The 26,712-nt window shown below is 33.9% G+C and overlaps 1 protein-coding gene across 3 annotated transcripts in view; it reads left to right on the plus strand.

Moving 5' to 3' along the window:
• Faf1 (Fas associated factor 1) overlaps positions 1-26,712 on the plus strand; it is a 410,583-nt gene that overhangs the window by 136,094 nt on the left and 247,777 nt on the right. For all 3 annotated transcript variants that reach the window (XM_074080173.1, XM_074080176.1, XM_074080174.1), the window contains 2 exons: positions 17,674-17,765; positions 25,227-25,318. In XM_074080173.1, the coding sequence (XP_073936274.1) occupies positions 17,674-17,765; positions 25,227-25,318 (184 nt within the window). The remainder of the gene's footprint in view (positions 1-17,673; positions 17,766-25,226; positions 25,319-26,712) is intronic.

Genomic DNA, 26,712 nt, shown 5'->3' on the forward strand with positions numbered 1-26,712 from the left:
ATTGATACTACCTGATGTATTCAAACCATAGCACATAGAAGTCAGGCATAAGTTGTGTTTCCATCACTTTTTTTCTCTACGTGTTGAAAAAAACCCAGTATTTTATTAAAGGGGGGGATGTGAATATTTCATATTGATTATCTAAATATGCATAAATATCCAAATATTAAATATTCAGATATAAATATTTTGTATCATTTAATCCAAACTCACAACTCTCTTAGGCGAAATGAAGACACCTCTTACCATTTATTAGACCTGTATCTTTCCTTTTCTTCCCAGTTTAAGCTCTTACTTTGAAAAAATATTTTTATACTCTTGATTTGGAAAATATATAAGAAAGAAAGTGCAGTATGTTTTTCAAATTTTATGAATTTTTGAATAGATTTTTAAATGTACTTTTTAGTCATCAACCCCATTTACTAATATTTGAAAAATTGTTTTATTTATCTTTATAATATTAATTAATGAGAATTGGTCTCTCTTATTGCTTGTTTGGATCTTCAGTAATATTGCTAAAGGATCCTCTGTCTCTTAGTTGCAAACTACTTTTAAAAGGTGTGACTTCGTCTTTACTTTCTTAGTTTACTGAAAAATATTTTTATTATTAGTGGGGCCATTTCATAACCTTTCTTTTAAATCTTAAAAATTAGCTCAGATTTGGTCTCTTTTAAGAATATTACAATTCACTTCTATTCTAAAATGGAATACATAAGTATGGAAATATTTTAAAGGTTTAACATAGAATCATATGTAAGAATTTCCAGGGATCACATTTTGTACTGTTGACTTTATAATTGAATGTAAAAGAGGACTTGTGCTCATGAATAATAAAGCAGGAATAATCAAGTTGTCATTCTACTTCAAAACAAATATAATTGAAATAGCCACAAATATATTCTAAATAAAGTTTGACTTGAAATGAATTACAAATCAAATATTGTTGTTATTTGATATGTACCTGCTCCTCCTACTCTTAATGTTTTCAGTTGTTTTTGTTGTGGGCTACAGTTTTTCTCTCACTGTGAGATACATGCCAATCAGAGATTTACTTTCTCTTTGTTCACTGTTGCTGTAAGTATTTAAGATATACTTATGGCTAATATTTGGGACTTCATAGTATTTTTTTCGCTGTATTTTGTGATGCTGGGAATGGAACCTGTGGCTGTACACATGCTAATCTAGTGCTGTTTCACTGAGCTGCATCAAATTAAATAATTTATCTAACTTCCATGCATTCAGTTTTTCTTCTTCTAGTCTTTATTTTCCATAGTTGACATTATGTAATCTATCTCAATCACAGATCTCCTCATATGTCTTTAAATCACTCCCTGTTTGGATATTGTATTTTATTTGCCCTTTCTTGTTTTCGTTTTCTAGAAAATGCCTACTCACCTTATACAATCCCACATAAATATTTCCTCTTCTGTGAAGCTTTGAACTATCTCCTCTGGTCCTATAAAATTGTTTAAAAATGGATTTTAAGACCTACTGTTCTTTCTTTGTGTTTAGGTTTCCTTTCTGAATGTTAACTTCTCAAACTTAGGCACCAGTTCTTATTTAAATTTTTTTTTCTCCAAGTGCAGTGTTTGGCACAATGATACATACTGAAGAAATGAGTGACTCTATAAAAAGAGTACATGTGAATATATATTGATGCACCCATTATAGGATATTAAAACATACACATACTAAATTTTATGTCACCTACAATGTAATTCTTATAACCATCTTACTGTTTTTCAGAAATTTTATAACTACTGTTTCTCTATAGCTATATACACACAACTTCTAAAAAAAACGAAAAAAAGAGATGCTCAGTAGGATAATGTAGCTTTTCATGTTGTTACTAGGAAGATGCAACCAGATATTAAAGCAGGTGTAAAGACAACCAAGAAGTTTATACTAGAGTGACACCTAGTGGTAATTACATTGGCTGGTTAATGCTTTTAGTGTCCTATTTATTACTGCAGTTTTGTTTTATTATCAAAATTTATAAATTTTGTTTTCTAATTTGAATAAATTTGAAGAATTATTTTAAATCATTGATACTTCTATGAAACACTACGTAGTGTTAAGTTGTATGATCTCTTGGAAGGTAGGGATCATTATGTATTATTATGCCTCCAACATTTAGCATAAATTTTTAACCCAACATACAGGTATTTATTCAGTAAAGTTTGTTGAATCAATGCTTTGAATAAACTTGCTTTCTTGTGCCCATTCAGCATAGCCTTAAGCTCCATTTCTGGAATATAGTACAAAAATGGATGTATTATTAATGTGAAACATTTGGCTCTTTTTTTGTTGTTTTTAATCTACTTAAAGTTACTTTTATCATATTGAGTGTCATTTTAGTTTAAAAGAGTCAGGTTGAATATGGAAAGATTTAAAACATGTACCAAGAGCATTTAACTCTTCCGTGTCTCAGCCATGCTTTATGAATAATGAGCATTAAGTGGTTCTTATTGTTGGTTACTAGTATGTGCAAAAAATAAGAAAGGTAATAATCTTACTTGCTTTGCAAAGATGCTGCATGAAATGACTAGAGGAGTCATTATAGTTTGTACTGTTGAGGGAGACAGACAGCAAATGTCTTAGTAGCATTGGGTGCTCTTTCTGCAAATTGATACCTGTTGGGTCCATGCTAACAATTATGTACTACCAAAATAATTTGTAGAGTTATTTAAATCCCTGAATAAGCAGCCTGTCAAACTGTAGTCTTAATGCGTGTAGTTTATTTTTAGTTATGTATTTTTTTTTTTTTTGCAGTACTGGGGCTTGAACTCGGTGTTTACCTTGAGCCACTTCACCAGCCCTATTTTTGTGAAAGGTTTTTTGAGGTGGGGTCTTGTGGAACTATTTGCCCTGGCCGGCTGAACTGTGATCCTTCTGATTTCTGCCTCCTGAGTAGCTAGGATTACAGGCATGAGCCATTAGCGCCTGGCTCTAGAAATATTTCTTTAACCTAGCTTCATATTTTAAAATTGACATATACTGATTGTATGTGTTTATGGTATATAATGTAATGTTTTAGTGCATGTATATATCATGGATGAAGCAAATCAGGCTAATTAACCTTAGACTCATATACTTATTTCTTTGTGGTGAGAACATTTAAATTCCACTTTGAAATATTTAGTGCATCATTATTAACTATATTCATCTTGCTGTATAATATAGATCACGAGATACTATTCTTCTTCCTGATTGAAACATTGTACCTTTGACCAACTTGTTCCCTTTCCTCATTCCTGCCCTCACCCCAGTTCATCTCTAGAATCTAGTAACCATCATTCGATTCTCTACCTGTAGGACTTTGCAATTTTATATTCCATATTTAAGCATGATCATATAGTAGTTTTCTTTTTGTGCTGGGCTTATTTCACTTAGCGTAATATCTTCTAGATCTGTTCATATTGCAAATGACAGATTTTGTTTTGTTTAAGACCATATTCCATTGTGTATATGAACACCTCATTAAAAACAACCATCTGGTGATTAGCACTTAGATTATTTTCATATCTAGGCTATTGTGAATAATGCTACAATGAGTGTGGAAGCAAAGAGACATCCCTTCTACCTGCAAATTTTGGTTCTTTTGGATATCTACTCAGATGTGGTATTTCTATACCTGGTTCACATTTTTAACTACTGTACCTAACATAAAACAAAAAATCTAAATAGAGAAATATATAAAGAAACAAGTATCATACCCTTCCCCTATTCTTACTCTTTACTGTTGTCAATTTGCTATGTAGTTTGAGATTGCAATTTTATGATAAACCTTTAAATTTTACTTTAAAATTACTGTTTTTTTCAACTTTATTCCTCATGTCATATTTGTTATCATCAAAGCAAGGCGATAAAAATGCAAAAGAATAGACATTTTCTAACATTTTTATTTTTTGCCATTCCTTTTTTCAGTCTCTTCTTCCTCTGTTACTTTCCTATGATTTCTCAAGATTGCTTTTTTTCTTCTTTAAATGTATAAATATACATAGTGATGTCTATGACTATAATAGTCAATAATATTTCACTGTCCCAAAGTCTCATATTTAGCATTTACTAAATTAGGAAGTACATATTTAGCAATTACTGAAAATTAGGAAATACGATCTTAAAGCCTCTTTTGCAATCAGATTAGGTCATTTTATTACAGATGTTTGTTGTACTTTGTGCTTAATAATATGCTAAATTCTTGAACTCTGTGTAAATAAGACAGTCCCTTTTCCAGGAGATTTCATGCTCTATGTTGGATTAGAAGGCCAGAGGAAGACAAAAATTAAAGGTTGCTATTCATTGGTTCATTCATTCTCTCTTTCTTTCTCCCCCTTTCTTCTCCCCCTGACTCATGTATACATACAATACTTGATACCAGTCAGTCACTATGCTATAAGGCTTAAATAAAAATATCATCATCATCATCCCTGTTTCAAATGTGAATATCCTGAAGCTTAGAGGCTTCCTGAACCAGGAATTCATTCATTCTTAGACTGAATCTAGGACATATGTTCTTTCCATTGAATTGATTTCTGTGATAGAACTACATACAGGGCTAGTGGAGTGGCTCAAGCAGTAATAGTGCCTGCCTAGCAAATGTGAGGCCCTGAGTTCAAACCCCAGTGCTGCAAAAAAAAAAAAAAAAAAAGAACCTCATACAGAGTTACATGAGGATGTTTTAAAAGAAGCAATTAATTTAGTTTGAGATGATGTGTTAGGAAAATGGAAAGAGAATAAGTAGGTTGTAGAAGTGGTTGGGATAGTTTTAAGAGAGAACTAGCTATGAACTATGTGAACAAATTCACAAAATATGTGAACAAAGTGGGGAAAAGTTTATTCTAGGCAGAGGAAAAGTATGGGTGCAGGGATGATAGTGATATATCTAGAGGACTAAGGAAGAATATGTAGTCTTCAACATAAAGTTGGTGGTGGGATCTTTAAAATGATATATTCTGCTGTTTGAAAATTAGAAGACAAACTGAGGACTGCAAGAAAATACTTGCCAGAATATATAAAAAACTCTCAAAGTTCAATCTTAACAGGACAAAAATCCCAATTAAAAATAAGCAAAATAGTCAAGCAGCTACTTCATCAAAGAGGAAAAAGGTAGAAAATAATTATGTGAAAAGATGTTCAATACCATTAACCACTAGGGAAATGTAAACTAAAATCACAGTGAGATATAAGTAGACATGGATTAGAATTGCTGAAATTAAAAAGACTGAATGTTGGTAAAAATGTAGAGCAACTGCAAATCTCACCCATTGCTGGTGAAAATGCAAAGTGGTACAGACACTTTGAAAATAATTTCATAGATTAATAAGTTAAAACATGTAGGGCTGGTGGCATGGCTTAAGTGCTAAGAGCTCCTGCCTAGCAAGTATGAGGCCCTGAATTCAAACCTCAGCGCTGCCAAAACAAACAAACAAACAAACAACAAAAAGATGTACTTACTGTACAACCCAGTAATTCTTTTCCTAGGTATTTACTGAAGAGAAATGAAAGCATGTACATACAAAAACTTGCAAATGAAAGTTCTTATCCTCCCGGAGGATTTTAAGGTTGAGGTTACCTTGGGCTACGGAGTGAGACCAAGTCTCAACAAATAAAAAATAAAAAAAGGGACAGACTAAATGATGCTGGCAACAACCTATATGAATCTAGGTTAACCAAATGATTGCCAGAAGTTGGGAATGGGGGAGGGCATTTACTATAAAGGGAGACACAGGTAATATTTTGTGGTAATAGAAATGCTCTTTATCTTGACTGTGGTCAAGATAGTAGTTTCAGAGGGATATACTCTTGTCAGGTCTCATCTCATCATATTTGTACCTTTTTAGGATAAGCTCTTTAGTGTAGTAGTCTCCCCTCCCCCTTTTCATCTTTCTCTCCTTTCTGGTTTAATCCAACCTTTCTATCCTTTCTGCTTTGCTATTCTGATAAATACCATGTCCTAATTTCACTGCATATCTATTGGTCCCTTAAGGTTAGGCCTGGAATTAAAGTGTTTTTCTTAAAGATCAGGTTAAAAATATATTTGAAAATGGATAAACTAGGCAATGGTAGTATGACAAAAAGCCACCTTCTGGCAGAAGTAATTAAGTTAAAATAGTAAGAAACAAATTCTGTGGCAAAGCCACTGATCACAGAGAACCCACATCAATAAGACTTCGAACACACATGCTTGATATATAAGCTATTTCTTCTATTCCTCCATTTTATCCCCAGGTTCTATCAATTCTTAAAACCCTTAGGGTGTCTTTCCAGTTTTGTGTGCATAAAAATCACGTAGGATGGAATGTTGTGCTAATTAAATGTGGGGTAAATTCATAGTTTTAGGTTTTTATTCTGTAATGGGATAGAACCTGTGAGGCTACATTTTTAAAAACAGGTAAGTGATTCTGATGAAATTGATTCAGGAAGTACATCTTGAGAAACATTGCTATAACATGTTTTTCACAGATTACTATCTTGCATGTCACTTTTTCCATTTTCAACAAAGACAGTTTATACTGTCATATATTGTTCTTTTTTTTTCTTTCCTAACATGGATGTTTAAAGATAAAATATTGGGTCAGAGATCATGCATGTTAAGGTTCTAAGTATATTATGCCAGATTATTCATTGATTCCCTCTACCCCTTCTTTCTTCTTCCTTTCTTCCTTCTTTCTCTTCACTTCACTTCACTTCACTTTACTTCTCAAATGTGTCTTGCTGTGTTGCCTAGGCTGGCCTTGAACCCTTGGACTCAAGCAGTCCTCCTGCCTCAGCCCCCAAGCTGCCAGCTGCAGGCACATAATCTCCATGTCCAGCTGAGTCAGACTTTTTTTTTCCCTTTTATTCATATGTACATACAATGTTTGGGTCATTTCTCCCCCCTTCCCCCCACCCCCTCCTTCTCCCCTTCTACCCCCCTCACTACCAGGCAGAAACTATTTTGCCAGACTTTTTTTTTTAAGTTAAAAACATTTGTCCATCAAAGGACAAATCACTAGTGATACAGCAACCTACAGAATGGTAGAAAGTATTCTAAAGTCATTTATCTGGTAAAGGATTACTACTCAGAATATATAAAGAATGCCTATTGCTGGAAAAAAAAAACCAGTTAAAAGTGCACACTGTGGGGGGGGGAAGAAATGACCCAAACATTGTATGCACATATGAATAAAATTTTTAAAAAATGCACATAGAACTTGAACAGATACTTTTCTAGAGTATCTAGAAAAAACCCCATGTTTGCCATAATAAATTGCTAAGTAAGTGCAAATCAAAACTACAACAAAGTACCACTTCCCATGCATTTGGATGGCATATATATATATATATATATACGTATGTATATATGTATACATATATATATATATATATATATATATACGTATGTATATATGTATACATATATATATATGTATATATATATATATATATACACATACATACATACATACATACATCAGAAAATAATAAGTGCTGGCAAGGATGTGGAGACCTTGGCGCTCTTGTAACTTGTTAGTAGGTATGTAATATAGTGTAGCTACTAGGGAAAACATTATGACATTTCCTCAATTAAACATAGAATTACCTCATGATCCACCATTTCTACTTCTGGGCACAGGGATTCAAAAAGGTATATGTATATCCATGCTCATAGCAGTGTTATTCACAATAAACAAAGTGGAAACAACTTAAATGTCCATTAGTGGATAAGTGTGCTATATACATACTATGGAATTATTATTTAGCCTTAAAAATGAATGAAGTTCTGGTATATGCTATAGTACAGGTGAACCCTGAAGACATGGACCAAGTGAAATAAGCCAGATACAAAAGGACAAATAAGTATTATGGTTTGAATATGAAATACCCCATAGGTTCATGTATTGAATGCTTGGTCCCCAGCTGATGCTGCTATTTTGGAAAGCTGTGGAAGCTTTAGGACCTGGGGCCCACCTGGAGGAAGTAGGTTATTGGGGCAGTGAGTGCCTTTGAAGGTTAGACTTGGTTTCCCTCTCTTGTTCCCTCCCTGCTTCCTGTCTGCTATACTACACCTACTCTTGCCTCTATGGTGTTTTGTATCATAATAGGCCTAGAAATACAAAGCAAAGTAAAAGCATTGACTGAACCCTCTGAAACTGAGTAAAATAAATCCTTCCTCCCCTTAAAATTGTTTGAGGTCACAGTGATATAAAAGTTTCATTAACACAGAGGTACCTTGTGATAGTCACATTCCAAAGAGTGCAAAAGTGGTTACCAGGGTCTGGGAGGAGCTTTTATTTTGAGAGTGATGAAAAGCCTCTTGGAGATGGATAGTGGTTGTAGTTGCACATTGTAAATGTACTTAGTGCTACTGAACTATAAACTTAAAAATGGTTAAAATGACACTTACATGTGGTGTGTTTATTTTTACACACCAAAAAATAAAAAGAAAGCTTTATGTGTTTGATCGGAAATGAGTCTTATCTCTTTCTGTGCTGAAGTTTGTGACTTTTTCTTATTAATTTGTAATGACTTTGTATGTTAATTGGATCTACTCATTGACCTATTTCCTGTTTTGCCACATATATTCCCCAGTTTGATATTATTGAGATTATCCTTTTCATCTGTTTAGCAAATAAATCCCCCAGTTTGTTGGTTATATTTTCATTTTCATCGTGCTTTTTTTTTGCGGAGGGGGGTTAGTAGGAAAGTTTTTAATTTTTACACTTAACTGGACTTTCCTCCATACTTTTCCTATTTGTATTTATCAATATAAAGTCCTTCCCGTCTAAATCAAATACTGAAGTTTTGTGTTCTTCAAAGCACTGAAATCATTGCCCTACTCTGACTTCATAGACATGAAATTTTAGGAACAGGGAAACCCTTCAAGGCCATTTGCTCTAGATGCTTTATTTTATAACATGAAAACTTAATACTCAGGCATGGTCTCACAAATAATAACAGAGCCCCAAATGGCCAATCACTCTCTTTTGGCTTTTGACTCAGTATGCTTTCTCTGTTAAACTTAAATAATTTGTTGTGTGAATTGAAGGGCAATTTTCTAGGGAGCACCCAGGGCTTCACTGCATGTGCTAGGCATGCACTCTATCACTGAGTTGTTGTCCCCAGTCTGAGGGTGTTTTAATATGTTTTTTAATCTCAAATCCTGTAGGACCCTATAACACACTAAATAACTGTATATAGCATGATCAGAAAACTTCTGGCATCCTTCTGTCTTAAACCCCTCTCCCATAGTCACATACTTTTTAATTTAATAACTGGTGTTGTATTAATGACTTTTTAATATAAAATGTATATGTGAGCAGCAAGATATTTAGGGGCTGCGTCTTTGAATTTGTGAGGTTAAAATGGTACATAGGGAAAAGTAATGGAGCATTATCTTGTACTCTTTGCCATTTAATCAGTTGTAGGAAAGGAAAATAATGAAGGATACTTTTGATGGGATACGTTAAAAACATAAACACACCGTAATAAAAAGTCATCTGCTTCTAGCAATATCCAAAGAGTAGTGGGGAACTTAGAAGTTTCTTAAACTGCCAAGTATACAACAGAATTTATCAAATGAAAGGGTAGTTGAGGATGACTTAAATGTGTGATGTTGAGACAGCTGGCTTCATATTTGGGGTTAAAAGTTCTGCCCATATTTTACATTATATAAAAACTAAATGTTTGAATATTCTAAACATAAGCATGAGATAATGTTTAGTCAAAAAGTTATAAACATGGGAAGAGTAGGATATAAAATAGATACATAGGGTCTAAACTGACAGACCTGACTGTAAAATTTACTCCCATCATTAAAAGTACAGTAAGCAATAGTTACATGATAACAGAAAAACACATTCGGTACATGTAATACACAATGAATAGATATCTTTTTAAGTGTTTCTTAAACTTTTTGGTCTCACAATTCCTTTACTACTTTAAAAAAAAATCATTAGGAACTCCCCCTCTCCAAACAACTTTTTCTCATTGTGGATTAAATATTTATTATATTACAAATAGAATGTTTTAAAAATTATTTTAATCTGCTTTAAAATAACAAGAAACATTAAATATTAACATTAAAAAATAATCTGTTGCTATAAGTCACCATATAGTAGAGTAAATGAGAAAATCATTTGATCATTTCAGTAGATGAAGGAAAAAAGCATTTGACAGTATTCAACACTCATTTCATGGTATCAAAAGAGTAAACTAGCAGCAAAATAGAAATAGAAGAGAAATTTTTCTTTTTTAATTTAATTTTAGTTTTTAATTGTTTTATTATTCATATGTGCATACAAGGCTTGGGTCATTTCTCCCCCCTACCCCCACCCTCTCCCTTACCACCCACTCCCTCACCCACCCACCCCCTCAATACTTGGCAGAAACTATTTTGCCCTTATCTCTAATTTTGTTGAAGAGAGAGTATAAGCAATAATAGGAAGGAACAAGTGTTTTTGCTGGTTGAGATAAGGATAGCTATACAGGGAGTTGACTCACATTAATTTCCTGTGTTTGTGTGTGTGTGTTACCTTCTAGGTTAATTCTTTTTGATCTAACCTTTTCTCTAGTTCCTGGTCCCCTTTTCCTATTGGCCTCAGTTGCTTTTAAGGTAACTGCTTTAGTTTCTCTGCGTTAAGGACAACAAATGCTAGCTAATTTTTTATGTGTCTTACCTATCCTCACCCCTCTCTTGTGTGCTCTCGCTTTTATCATGTGCTCAAAGTCCAATCCCCTTGTTGTGTTTGCCCATTGATCTAATGTCCACATATGAGGGAGAACCTACGATTTTTGGTCTTTTGGGCCAGGCTAACCTCACTCAGAATGATGTTCTCCGATTCCATCCATTTACCAGCAAATGATAACATATCGTTCTTCTTCATGGCCGCATAAAATTCCATTGTGTATAGATACCACATTTTTTTAATCCATTCGTCAGTAGTGGCCATCTTGGCTGTTTCCATAACTTGGCTATGGTGAATAGTGTTGCAATAAACATGGGTGTGCAGGTGCCTCTGGAGTAACCTGTGTCACAGTCTTTTGGGTACATCCCGAAGAGTGGTATTGCTGGATCAAATGGTAGATGAATGTTTAGCTTTTTAAGTAGCCTCCAAATTTTTTTCCAGAGTGGTTGTACTGTTTACATTCCCACCAACAGTGTAAGAGGGTTCCTTTTTCCCTGCATCCTCGCCAACACCTGTTGTTGGTGGTGTTGCTAATGATGGCTATTCTAACGGGTGAGGTGGAATCTTAGTGTGGTTTTAATTTGCATTTCCTTTATTGCTAGAGATAGCATTTTTTCATGTGTTTTTTGGCCATTTGAATTTAGAAGGGAACTTTTTCAACTGATAAAGGGCATTGTTTAAGAATATATAATTAATATCATACTTTGCAGTAAAAAATGAATGCTTTCCTCCCAAGGCCAAGAATAATGGCAAGCCAACTTGTAGTACTACTTAGCACTTTATAGAAGGTATGCAAATAGCCAATAAGCATACAAAAAGATGCTCAGTAACATTAGTTTTTAATCACCAGGGAATACAAATTGAAACTACATTGAGAAACTACTTTATAACCTGTTGGGATGATTAAGAGACTGAAAGTTTCATTTGTCATTAGAGATAGGGAGTAACTTAAAATTTGTGGAATGCAAGATGAATGTTGTTCATTTTGAAAAAGTTAAACATATACGTACAATTTAGCAATTTTGTTCTTAGATATTTACTTAAATCAACACATGTTCATGAGAGGATTTGCATAATAATGTTCAGAAATAGCCCAAATGTTCAACTGATGAATGGATAGACAAATTGTCCTATATCCATATGTGTTGGTTATTTGTTGCTTTGTAAAAAATACCCAAAGTTTTGTTCCTTAAAAACATTAGTTATCTCACAGTTTGTATAGGTTAGTTATCTGGACATACACAGTACTCTATGGGCTGCAATCAGTATATAATCTCGAGGCTAAACTAAGAAAATACCTACTTTTGAGGTTGCTTGTAGCAACTGGTAAATCAATTTCCCTATGAGCCTTTTGTAATCTAACTCACAAATGACATCCCTTCACCTTTGTTTTATTATTTAGAAGCAAATATCTAGGTATAGCACATACTCAAGAGAGATGATCACAAATGACATTAATACCAGGAAGTATGGATCACTGGAATCCATTTGAGAAGATGCCTGCCACACTATATAATGGAATAGTACCCAGCAATGAAGAGGAGCTTTTTACTGGTATATGTGACAACATGGATGAACAACATAAACATCAAAGAGAACTGATGGAACTAATCTTTAGGATTGGAAGGAGGATCAGTGATTGGATTGGGGGCAGGCTTTTGTTTCAAAGGAGTATATGCAAACTTTTTTTTTTTTTCTGATGGCCCTGAGGTGTGAACTTAGGGACTCACCCTTACTAGGCAGGCACTCTACCACTTGAACTGCTCCACTAGCCCACAAACTTTTTTTTATCTTGATATATTTGTCCAAACTCACAAATGAATTTTATAAGTTAATTATTATCAATTTAAGCTTTGTTTTTAAATTATTTTTTCATTGATTCCTAAAAGCATATAAAATTTAGATGTCAGTAGGCTACTATATGGTATTATTGGGGGACCATGTAATATTTCCATAATGTGTACATTGTGTAATGTTTAAATTGGGTTAAACATACCTATCTCCTCAAACATTTATCATTTCTTTCTGGTAAAATCTTTCAAAATGTTTCTTCTAGCTTTTGAAATATATAGTACGTTATTGTTAAATGTAGGTACCCTACTGTTCAATGGGACACTAAGACGTTTTCCTTCTATCTAGCTGTGACTTTGTATGAGTTGATGAACCTCTCCCCATCTGTCCCTCCTCCCTACTCTCTCCAGTGCTTGGTGACCCATTGTCCTCTCAATTTCTATGAGGTCAACTTTTTAAGATTCCACATATAAGTGAGATCATGTCATACTTGTCTTTCTGTGTTGGCTTATTTCACATACTAATCTCCAGTTCCATCCGTATTGTCATAAATAATAGGATTTCATAGGTTTTAATGGCTGACTAGTATGTCATTGTATGTGTGCCACATTTTCTTTGTCTGTTCATCAGTTGATATGCACTTAGCTTTTCTATTTATTGCGTATCATGACTAATACAGCAGTGAACCTACATGTCTCTTTAACCTACTGATTTCATTTCCTTTAGATATATACCCAGTGATGGGATTGCTGAGTTATATGGTAGTTCTGTTTTTTAAGTTTTTAAGTAACTTCAATTTTTGTAAACAAATGTGCGCTGTTAGATTCAGTGGTCTGTTCTTAATGACTTCTGCATATTTTCACAGTTTTTCAAATGGCATGGGGAAGAGGGAGGGATGTACTATAGTGATAGTGCCATTTTTTTGTAAGTTCCTTTGAATTGGGTTGTCCCAAAGATGAATTCTGTTTCTGAAACTTGCTGCATACTAGCACTTTCCTGCTCTAAATTATTTTGGATAGCCTAGAAGCAAACACTACTGTTTATTTAGAACCTATCCTTGCTAGGTATCTTGCTAGACACTGAAGTATTTATTACCTCATTAATTGTAATAATTACACAACCTAAACAACCAATGTTTTTTGAGTTTCTTGATATGCATCAGGCCCTTTGCAAAGTGTTTTCATGGCATGTCATTTCAGCAACCCAATGAGTTGTTGGAACCACAGAAGAAGAAATTGGGGTGAATAGAGAATTTAAAAAATATGAGGAGGTTGTAGGTGTGATTCAAGTGTTCACCCACCTGCCTAGCAAGTAAGAGGCCCTCAGTTCAAATCCCAGTACCACCAGGGAGGAGTGTGGAGGGGGGAGGTGAGGAACTCCTATTACTGTCATGGTTCTGGCTTTGTTTTCCTTTCACTTTTGAATGGGATGTAGGAATTGTTTTAATGTTGTCTTTTCTTAAAATAAGTATATGTTACTTTCATTATAATGAAAAATACATTTTAGCACTCCTCCAGTACAAATTTAAAATACTTAAGTTTTTCTTTTTTAAATATTCCTTTATAGTAACTCACTGTACATATTTATGGAATACAGTGTGATAATTTAATACATGTATGCAACGTATAATGACCAATTGGATAATTAGTATTTCCATCTCCTTAATCATTTATCATTTCTTTATGTTTGGAGTGTTCAAACTCCTCTCTTTTAGTACTTCACCAAATACATGAATTATAAATTCTAGTCACTGTACTGTGCGAAAAATCACTAGTACTTATGTTCCTATCAACTGTAGTGACAAGACAGCCAACAGAATGGGAGAAAATATTTACAAACTATCAGACAGGGTTAGCATCCTGAATATATAAGGAAATAAAAAAAATTAAATAAGCTGATTTAAAAGTGAGAAAATAACTGTGTGTGGTGATGCATAACTGTAGTTCCAACTATTTGGAAAGCGGAGGCAGGAGGATCACTTAAGTCTGGAAGTTCAAGGCCAGCTTGGACACCATAGCTAGACCACCATCTCCAAAACAAAGCAAAAGGAAATATAAATGCTTTGAATAGATATTTCTCAAAGAAATGTTTCAACAAGTATGTGAAAAAAATGCTCAACATTATTATTAATTATGCAAATGCAAATCAAAACAATGTTGAGTGCATCTCATCCGGCTCAGACTGGCTATCAAGAAAACAAATAATAACAAGTGGTAATGAGAATGGGTGTGTGTGGGGGGGAAGGAATCCTTATACACTGTTAGGTGGAGTGTAAATTAGTCCAGCTACTATGGAAATGAGTATGGAGATTCCTCAAGAAACTAAAAGCAGAACTACCATAATATGCTGCTATACTGTATGCTTGAGGGATACCTGAAGAAATGTAAATTAGTACATAATACAGATACCTGTATTCCTATGTTTATTGTAGCACTACTCACAATTGCCAAATTATGAAATCAGCCTAGGTGCCCATCAACAGATGAATGATAGAGAAAATGTGGTATATGTAACACAGTGGAGTAGTAGTCAGCCATAAAGAAGAATGAAATTATGTCAATCACAGGAAAATGGATGAAGCTGGAGATCATCATGTTAAGCAAAATAAACAGATGCAGAAAGACAAATGCCACATGTTTTCTTTCATATGCAGGATCTTGATCTTTAATAAAAGGGCAGGAACATAAAGGGGGGACTATTTGGGGGCATCAGTAAATGGGAGGGGAAGGAGAAGGTGGGGAAGAATATCAAAGTACATTGAAAAAGACATAGGAGACCATTAACAAATTTGTAAAGTTTAAAAGGAGGGCTGGGCTGTTTAAGGGGAAGGGGAATAAGAAAGAGTAATAGAGGGGGTAAATGCATGCATGGAAATATCACAATGTAACCCCTTGCTTTGTACAATTAATTTATGCTGATAAAAATAATTTTTAAAATAACTATAAATAAAAAGCAAAAAAAATGCTGGTCAAGATCAGGAGAAAGGGGAAACTCTTACACACCATAGATGAAAATGTAAATTAGTACTGCCATTATGGAAAACAGTATTGAAGTTTCTCAAAAAACTAAAAATAGAACTATTCTACTTCTGGGTGTATATCCAAATGAAATAAAATCAGCATATCAAAAATGTCTACATTTCCACCCTTATTAACACATTATTCACAATAGCCAAGATATGGATTCAAAAGAGGTATCCATTGTCATGTGGTATAGATCCAATGAAATGTCATTAAGCCATAAAAATGAATGGAATCCTGTTATTTCTGGCCAGATAGATGAAAATGAAGGTCATTATGTTAAACAAAATAAACCAGGCACAAAAAGACAAATACTGCATTTTCTTACTTGGGTGGAAGCTAGCAGTTGATCTCCTAGAAGAATTGAGTAGAAAAGCAGAATTCTTGAGAATTACTAGAAGTTAGGAAGGGTAAGGGGATGGGGAGAAGTGAGAAAGTTTGGATAACTAACTGGCTTTTTTCCCCCTGAATCTTGCCTGTGGGATAAAAGGTGTTTTGTTTTTGGTCTTACATGTGACCTAGGTTTTCTGCAAAGAATACTTAATTTTAACTTTAACTTAATTTTTTTTTTTTACTTTTTAATTAAGAACTTCTTTTAAGTCATTACAGTTCAGTGTGATTTCAAGAGTGTAAGAGGTGTCAGGTGGAGATATGTGTCTAAGAGGAAAGCAGTGAGTAGACTTTCAAATGCATATGCCCAGTTCCAGAGAAGCACAGCACGAGATGTAGCAACTTTACCCTTGAATGGAATGACAATATTTATATGTATTTGATATAAAAAGCATGGCTTACCTTTCTACTATTTCCATAAACAGAATGATGCTTTGTCAGCAGTGACATTTTTGAAGGTCAAGGTTGATTTAAATTTGTGCTTCCTCAAATACAATGTTGGACCAGAGTTGTTTGGGCCTTGTGATGGCTAGTCACTATCAAAAGTGCTCAGGTAGGATTTTCTTTGGGAAAGTAAAAAATGTCCTTGAGGCCAAGTGATTTGGCTGTAGCATTGCTTATTTAGCTGTGTTTCCACAGATGGTGTGTAGCTAGCTTCCCCCCTCCCCTTTTTTCTTTATCAGCATGGAATTATTTTTCCTTTTTTAATGTATAATCTAATCAAGTTTTTAATTAATTCACTTACTTTATACATGCAATTGAATTAATGTTATTTTAAAATTATATACTAGCAGCATTCCAACATATGCAGATATAAGAAAGTTTTGTACATTCTGATTCAAGGGTCTGTTTAAAGTAGTATAGTACCAGAAATCAGCTAATTAATTTATAAGTAGACTTGATTCCTGAAAAAATAATTTGTAGAAGACTGGGAAGGTTTGTGCTTCCTCAGTGCTTATTAGCATCTTGTTCATTTTCTCTCTCTCTCTCTCTCTCTCTCTCTTTTTTTTTTCTTTTTTAACCTTTTAATCTTTTGTCTTTACTGAATAGAGTATTCTTTCTTGTTTTGATTTGGCTGTCCTGTGCAACCCAGCTATACTTCAAGCTGCATTTAAGTTTCATCTTTCTTACAAAGCCTTCTCTTGCTAGTTGATCCAACACAACCCCATCCCACCCCCATAATACTGTTCATTTCTCTTCAACATTTTAAATTGTTTTCTAGATCATGTATATTGGCTTTAGATACATTTATCTTAATGTATGCTGTCTCTTTTCATTCTCGTACCCCATGGGCAGATAAAATAGGTAATTAGAACAGGCAAGTTACTTGATATCCTCAAAATAAAATTTCAACCTAAATTTTCATTATAACATCTGCTTTTCCTTTGCCTTTCACCTGAGACATGGTGATATCTCAGGTTTTATACTTTATGTGCTACTTCTTTCATATGCTGAACATCTGGTAGGTATTATCAGTTGATTGGCTTCTCTGCTCAACTCCCCAGTCACTGATACCTATTTCTTTTTTTTTTTTTAAAACATGCTTTAAAAAATTATATAATTACCTAATTAATTATTTATCGAGTCTTTATCGTAATTACTATTGAAGCCTGAGTTCTTCAAAGGGGAGTATGTTGTTTAATCAAGGAGATTCAATGTTTTGAGTACTTTTTTTTTTAAATCATTCATCAGACAAGTGGCATTGACTATATATTATATCCCAGATATTAATATTAGTGCTGATATAGGCAAATGTTGACTGTTATTTTCTAGTAATATTTGGTCTCATCTTATTTATACAGGAGAGATTAAACAGATTCTAGAAAATGAACTTCAGATACCTGTGTCTAAAATGCTGCTAAAAGGCTGGAAGACTGGAGATGTGGAAGACAGTGTGAGTTTCTTAATTACCTAGAAATAAAAGTTACACAGTTTATTAAATGAAAAACAAAAATGGCTTTAATTTATTTTCTTACATATGTCAGAAATAAATTTGGTAATAGTAACTTAGTTTAATTTTCAAGCAATGTTTTTTAAGCTAAAACATTTTCATGCTAAACCAATGAAGTTTAAATTATTAAAACACTATGTAGCATGTTTTTCCTGTTTCTAAGTATTTTATAGGACTTTGGCACTCCTTTTGAGAGTATTTACATTTTTCTTAAACCTCTTAGGGTGTCAGTGAGTACCCTGGAATAATACTTTACTGAACAATTACTTACTGGCCTGAAAGAAGTCACATACAGTGTGTACATTTATGTGAAGTATTGATTATGGAGCAAAGATAATAATAGAAAGCTTTTTAAACTTGAGAAATTTAAATGGTAAGAATATTTCTTCATTTGTGTAGCTAGTGGCAGGTGCATGGAATGAATTGTATGTTCAGAATTTTTAGGCTGGGAATGTGACTCAAGTGGTAGAGTGCTTGCCTACCAAATGCAAGGCCCTGAGTTCAAGTCCTAGAAGGTGATGATGCCCTCAGGACGAAGGTGCTACTGTTTTCAAGTTATAGTTGCCATTGTTAGAGACGTATTAGCAGCCTCATGTGTAAAATGTTTCATAAGCGTTTTATATGTGTATGTGTATCCCGCTCTCTTTCCTCCCTTCCTTCAGCAGAGGGAAAGAAATGAGTTAACTATAAAAATTTTAGGTGATTGAGGTGGAAATAATTATTGAAGCTTTTTACACTGTTACTCGGTTGATTTTCTGTAGCTAAGCATTAACAAAATCTTCAACTTTTTGTTCATTTCTTTGTAATTGGCTTTTGGTAGATATTATGCATATAAATCATACTTGCATATGAGTTGATTTGTTATATTGAGATGTTGTGAATATTTCAATGAGATACAGCAAGTTTAGACAATAGGAAAATTTTAAGTTTAAATACAAGTTAGCAATAATGCTCTATTAAGAGTCAGCAAACTTTCTGTACAGAGTCAAGTAAAAAAAGTACATTCTGGCTTTGTAGGCCACATAATCTCTGTTAGAACTACTTGATTCTGCTGTTGAAGAGTGAAAGCTGCCATAGACAAAATTTGAATTTCATATGTCATCAAATATTTTTTTGATTTTCCTACCCAAACCACTTAAAATTGTAAAAACTTTTAATTCACAGACCATAGAAAAACAGTCAACAGGATGGATTTGTCCCAGGTCCTTAGCTTGCTGAGTATTGGTACTATATGGTTGTTACTTTTTCTGGTCCTGAGGATGAAGCCTAGGGCCTCACACAGTTTAGGCAAACACTGTACCACTGAGATTTACTCTGAAATCCCTGACGGTTCTGACTGATGTATGGACTTAAAAAAGATGGAGTAAATCAATAATCTTGACAGAGATAAAACCCCAAATGAAATCATTTACAGAGCTATATTATTTATGAATTTCTTGAGAAATCTCTGGTTACAAAATAGTCTTACATGATGTTTTCAGTAGTTTGTGAAGAAAAAGGCAATCATTTCATTTTGAAAGTGTTCTTTAAGTTATGTATTCTAATATTTGAATAGTTTTTTTTGTCACAAATAAATACTTTCAGGTACTTCTGCTTTTTGTTTTTGTTTTTTGTTGTGTGTGTGTGTGCATGTGTGCATGTGTGTTTGTGCATGTGTGTGTGTGTGTGTGTATGTATGTACTGGAGATTGAACCCTGGGCCTCATGGATGCTGGGCAAACACTTTACCACTTAAGGCATGCCCCAGCCCTCAGTTATTTATTTCTGTATATTCTTTTCCCTAGGTGATTTCTGCTAGTCTCATGCTATTTTCTCATTGTTCCCAATTTTTGTATTTTCAACCCATACTTCTATGAACTCACATTTCCAAAATGGTAATCAGCTTTTGTACTTGCATATATTTTTGGTATCTCAAACATGACAAGGTCAATGTCTCTCTCTCTCTCTCTCTCTCTCTCTCTCTCTCTCCCTGCCCCCCCCCCCCTTTTTCTCTTTGTGGTACTGGGGTTTGAACTCAGGGCAAGAGACACTCTTCTAGCTCTTTTTTTAGCTTTAGTAGTTTTTCAGACAGGGTCTTCTGTTTTTGCCTAGAGTGAACTGCAGTCCTCCTACTCATGTCTTTCCTGTGTGAGTGAAAAAATAGGTACACACCACCACATCCAGCATTTTTGGTGAGATGGGTTACTGCTGACCTTTTGCCTTGGCTGACCTTAAACCCTGATTGAGAAATTTCCATCTCTCAAGTAGCTGGGATTACAGGAAGAACCATGACTTCCACTTAAGTGAAACTTGTATCTTTCCTGGTATGCCATTTTCCACCAGTCTTCCACAATAAATTGACAGGGCTATGTAGCAAACTATGCTACTAAATGCAAAAAATTATTGATCTTTTCTTATTTCTTACATCACCCAACCCTTTGGCAAATCCTGTAGATTCTATCCCCAAAATACATCTCAGCTATGGCTACTTTTTAGTATTTTCATTATAACTGCCTAATCCAGGTTATTAGCATCTGTTCTTTGGATTAAGGTTATAACTTCATCTCTGTTTTTTAAGCTTCCTTTTTTGGATTCTTCACACAGCAGTCAGAATGATCTTTTAAAAACATAAATTGAGCCAGCTGTGCTGTGGCTCATGCTAGTAATCCTAGCTACTTGGGGGTCAGAGATCAGGAGGATTGAGGTTCAAAACCACCCAGGTCTGGCAAATAGTTCAAGACACCCTATCTCGACAATACTTAACACACACAAGAAAAAGGACTGGCAGAGTGGCTCAAATAGTAGAGTGCCTGACTAGCAAGCATGAGGCCCTGAGTTCAAACCCCAGTAATGTCAAAAAACCCCTCCCAAAACCCCAAAACATTATAAATTGAATTATGTTGCTCTTCTTTTAGAACATAGCCTTTTATTGCTTTTCAAATAAAGTTCAGACTACTCAGCATAGTTTAAAAGGCTTTTTGTACTATTTATACCCTCCTCAACTCCACAGTCTTACCTTGAGCCTTTGTTATCCTACTTCCATGCTATAGTTTATTTAGAAATATTTTAATATTCTCAAGCTCTTTATACATTTACCTTAGATGCTTTTCAACTTCCTGGAATGCATTACCTCCAAATCATTACATAGGTGGCTCTTTTTCATTCTTAAGGTCTCAGTTTAATGTTACCCTGTTCTAATAGGCCTCTGTAATATTCGTCTCCCATCCCAGCATTTTCTACTATAACACCATTAGTGGAGGGATCATATCTGATTCTTTTACTATTGTATATTCAATACTTACTGTTATATGCAACAAATACATGTTAATAGATGAATAATTGACCTAAAGAGAATATCTATTTTTTAAAGTCATGCCAAGATTTAATGGAAAATACTTGGATAGTGGCATGATGAAGAGACAATAATGACTTAATTAAATTCTAATATTAAGCATTTATCAGTAATCCATAGGGTAAAGTAATGGAAGATAAAAAGTTAAAAATAGCTTTCCTATTTGTATGAGTTTTGTTTACATTCTTATTAACTCTAGATATAATACATCAGTTTCAAAAAGAATGTCACATATTTGGCATAAAGTTTCAGGACTGTAGTGTTTCCTGGTAGACTTTAAAGTTATGGGTAATTGCATATGTGTTTGTTTTTCAGACCATGTACTACAACCCATCAGTGGACTGTGAAGTTAATTGAGTGGTTATAAGCAACATTTAAATGAGAGGGCTGGCTCAAGTGGTAGAGCACCTGTCTAGCAAGTGCAAGGCCCTGAGTTCAAACCCCAAAAGAAAGAAGAAATGGAATAGAATAAAAATGTCATTCCATTGCAAATAATGAGAGTATCTATTTTTATTTAACATATGACTAATAGGGATCAAGAGTAAGACTCAATGCCCTTTAAGTAAGCTAGTGCATTTAGTAAAATGGGCCCTGTCATGGAGTGGGTCAAGAATAAGTTCTTCAGGTTTCCTGCTTCGGTAAAATCACCTTTTTTCGAGTAGTCCTTAACTACATGTGCAGAATCAAGAAAGATTCCTAAATGTCTGCTTTTTGCTTTCTAATACTTTCAGTCTTGCTGTTAATATTTGCTTTGATTTAACCACAACTAACTTCAATACATGTTTTCCCCCACTGTTTATGCCAATCCCTGCAAGGAATTTGAGACTCCCCAGTCAATCAGTCTGTACTCAAATCCATCCCATAACTGCTTTCCATCCTTTTTCTTTTACAATGTCTTAAACTTTTTTGCCCTGTGGCAAAAAAAGTGTTTCATCACTAGCAAGTTTCTTATCAAAATGTTCCCTGTACATTCCCTTTGCCATCTTCCTCTGACTGAAATCAGTCTTCCTGAAGGCATTCATTTCTTTGCAGCCTTCCTAGTGTTATTTTTTTTTTTCCAGGAAGCCCTCATACCACTGGAATAAATGGCAAAATATATTTACTCACTGTTCCTCAATTTTTTATGTCCAGATCTTTATCAGTCCTTCCTCTTCAAAATTCCTTCAGCTTTGAATTTCATGTCAAAAGATTGAATCACCTAGTTATTAAAATAATCTCCCCTCATTTCCTAATGATTTTTAGCTTCTGGTTTATGATTGCTTTCTGCCTTAATTCTTAAGAATTTTAGTATCTTTGTAAATGACTTTTCCAGTAACTTACCTTTTTAATTCCGTGAACATCTTCGCTACAAAAATCATTTTCTTCATCCTACTTCAGTCTTATCGTTCCATGATCTTCCTATATTAATAATGAAAACAACTTTTATCTTAATTAAAGTTCATGGCTTTTGTTTACCATTTCTTGTCTTTCTAGTTTACTTCTTTTAATATCCTAGCTTCAGCAACTAGGATAGTCAACTCAGTTTATACTTTCAGTCCTTTATTTTCTTTTAATGATCATTACCTCTCTCATATTCTCCCTTTCTTATAGTAGGTTAAATTCCATGTTTACTTATTATAATCACTTTTCTATGTACAGCCTCAGCCTTGATTTATGGTACTTACTTGACAGAAATTCTTACTTTGGTTAAATCCAACTCTCTGATCTGTGCTGAAGACAAACAAACAAAATCATGCTAATTGGTATATCTTTAAATGATGTGGAGTTTCAGAGGGCCCCTTAATGGTGTGTGGCAATCGTAGTATATCTTCCTGGTTTACCCATCTTCTCTAAATGATTATTTTATACTTACTGTCTCCTCAGACCTTCAAAACCCCTCTCTTCTATTGTCACTCTCAACTGATGACTTTGTTATTTCCTATTTTCTTTCATTGACAAAGACAATCACAAGAGAATTTCTGTAAGGTCCCAGCTCTGTCTCTGTTTATGTAACCTGCATCTTACCCAGATACTATTCTTTCTCTCCTCCTACTCTAATTGGCCTATTTAAGCCACTCTCTAAAAATCTATTTTTGCTTCAGATTGTACTTTATATCCCCTTTTGCCTATTTAGGCACTTCACTCTAATTCTTCCCTGTCTGTTTGATTTCATTAATATTTATTTCAGTAGATTGTTACCATTAACATTTAAACATGATGTTATTTCTTCCATTCGAGGGAAAAAAAAACCAAACAGACTGTTGCTCCCAGCACCCCCTTCCATCAATGGCTCCATTTCTGTTGTCCTCTTGATAACAAAACTTCCACTAAATTGTTGTTCTTATTTGTCATTTCCAATTCCTGTCCTCATATTTCTTTTGAGCCCAATCAAAGTAGGGTCTTTTCAAAATCACCATCACCTATGTTACTAAATTCAATGGTAATCTTGTCTAGTTTCATGGATTTTAAGTATCATTTATATATACTCTAAACTTCATATCTCTAATTTATATCTTCACCTCAAACATCATGCTCCCTAAATTCCAGATTGCTAGATCTAGCACTTTGTTTTCTCCACTTAAATGTCTAATAGACATTTCAAACTTAGCATGTCCAAAGTGGAAATCTTCTCCTGTCTTCCCTATGTCAGTTGATGGCAACTCCATCTTTCTTATTTAGTCTAAAATCTTAGGTTCATTATTGATAACCTTTCTCTCATAATCCATATGTAGTTTGTCAGGATATGCTTCTGGTACTATATTTTCAAATACATCCAGATTCCAAGTATTCTGCACCACTTTTACTAATGATCACACTGGCTTAGGCCACCTTATCTTAGCTTATTTCATTGATCTGTTCTGTCCTTCCCTTGTCTGTCAATCTCTTTCCCATCTATTCTCAAAACTACTGCTAGTGTGATCCCTTCTAAACATGAATCCAGTCATGTCATTCCAATAGCTTTCTCTCATCCAGAACATAAGTCAAAACCCTTACATTAATGTTACACATTTTATGTTCCACCATCACTGACGTATTTCTTTCCAGTGTTTTCTTGGCTCCTTATTTGTTAAATATTTTGTACTGACTGTTTCCTCTGCCAGAAATACTCATTTTCTGTATGTTCTCATGGTTTGTTTTCTTATCAGCTTCAAGTCTCTGCTCAAATGTCGTAAACCCTGATCACCTAATTTAAAATGGCAAAGCTCCCCACTTCATATTCTTTATCCCTTTTACTGCTTTTTTCTTTAGTAAAAAATTTTCCTCTTCTAATATTCAGCTATAGAGGTTACTTACGTTATTCTTATAAAATGTAAGCCATATAATATCAGGAATTTTATTTTAGGCTGTTTTAGTTACTGCTGTATTCTCAGTGGCTAGAGTATTTCTGGTAGAGAGTAGAGTGCTCAGTAAGTATCTTCTGAATAAGTATCCCTGAATACATGATGTAAAATATTTTCCCTAATGTGTATTGCTGTCAGAAGTACTTCAGCAACTATTATCCTTCAAATTGGGGTTTGAAATGTATATAATTTTTGTGGGAAAGAAATTGAGTAAGTTTATGTATGGTTATAACTCCAAACAAGGAAATTTAACCAAAAAGGTCTCTAGAGTAAATAATAAAGTAATGTAGGTAATGCCTACTACATACTTCAGCCAGCTTATATAACCTCTCAGGCTGTAGATCCTTATCTATAAAATAATTGGTTTGAGATGTTTTCTGTGATCTCTTCTAGGTCTAATGATTTCTGAAAACCTCCATTACTAATTTTTGCCATAATGACATAAGTGTGGTTAGTTTCATGGATGTAACTCTTCAGTGAACAAATTAATGAACCCCAGTTGTGTTCTTATCTATTTGTGTGTATTCATGAGCTAAAGAATTTATATTTTATTTTAATATTCAGATTTATACTAATTTACTATATATATAGGAGAAACAAGATTATCTGAATTAAGCAGTTCTTCAGCATTATCTTATTTAGGAAATTACCAAACAATGAAACTACAAAATTGTGAAACTTTCAAGAATTATAAAAAAAATTAATAATGCATAGTCACCATTCATTTTTTGTTTGTTTTATTTTTCTTTTTCAGACGGTCTTAAAATCGCTACACTTGCCAAAAAACAACAGTCTCTATGTCCTTACACCAGACTTGCCACCACCTTCATCATCTAGTCATGCTGGGTAAGGTGTTACGGTCCCTGGGAATCTGACATGAAAAGTTTGATTGTTAAATTTCTTTAACGTGTACATAAATCTTAAAATTAAATTAAATAAAAATCTCATGGAAGTTATAATTTACAGCAGCTTTGTGAAGTACGTCAGTTTTCAAACTATTTGGCCTGAATACTTTTTTTTTGTGGTAGAATCTTCTTTCAAAGAAAATCTTTAGCCAAACTCTAGAATATTAAAAAGGATCAAAATGGGGTAGGGATGTAGTTCATTGTAGAGTGCTTGCCTAGCCTGTACAAGGCCCTGAGTTTGATCCCCAGTACTGAAGAAAAAAAAAAAAATCAAAATGACTCTTCTTTGATTGAAGGGGAAGGATTAAAATTAGAATGAACAGAGAGAATAAGTGGATCAATCTCTTATTGCTAAAGAATATACACCTTTGAGGAAAATTCATTGGATTCTGCAGAATTAACACTGATATACAATTTTTAGTAAGATTTTCTCTCTATTGGAATAGAGAGGCTCTTTTTTTTTTCACTTCTCACAGTAAAACTCAATACATATGAAAAAGATCCAGTGATTTTAATGTTTGATAAAAGTGCATATTAATTTACTATTGCTAGATGAAGCAAATGGTCTATATTAACTGATTAAACTAGTGATTTATATAATTATATACATACACATACATACATATATATATATATATATGTATGTATGTGTATGTATATAGTACTGGGGTTTAAACTAGGGACCTTGTACTTGCTAAGAAGGTGCTCTACCATTTGAGCTGCACCCCATCCCTTTTTTGCTATCATTATTTTTCAAGTAAGATCTCACATTTTTGCTCATACTTGCCTCAGACCTCCACATTCCTCCTACCTGTAGCCTCTCACATAGTTGGGATCACAGGTGCATGCCACAACATCTAGCTTATTGATAAAAATGGCACCTCACTAACTTTTTGCCTGGGCTGGTCTCTGTGATCCTCCTGAACTCTGCCTCCTGAGTAACTGGGATTACAGGAATGAGCCACCACACCTGGCCTAGAATAATAATTTTTATGAATATTTTCATACAGTATCATCTCAGAACTATGCTTAAATTGATTTTAGATTTTCATGATCTTTATAGACACTTTCTTCTTTTTAATACAACTTGGTGATTTTTTTTTCCTGTGGTAGAGAGACCTTATCCCTAAACTTTGAATATTGTTATGCTTTTCCCCATCCACTTTCCAGATATCTTCATTTTTAGGTAGACAGTAGCAAGAAAAAATTAAGTTTGATTTTATCAAAATAGAAATCACTGAACTGAACAGTTAATCTAATATAATTATACTTGAAAGTCTGTTGTTTTAGGTTAAGAATTTAAAGATTCTTGTATTGCTCTCTGTGTTCTGTTTT

This window comes from Castor canadensis, chromosome 7 (genome assembly GCF_047511655.1).
Source record: "Castor canadensis chromosome 7, mCasCan1.hap1v2, whole genome shotgun sequence".
NCBI lineage: Eukaryota > Metazoa > Chordata > Mammalia > Rodentia > Castoridae > Castor > Castor canadensis.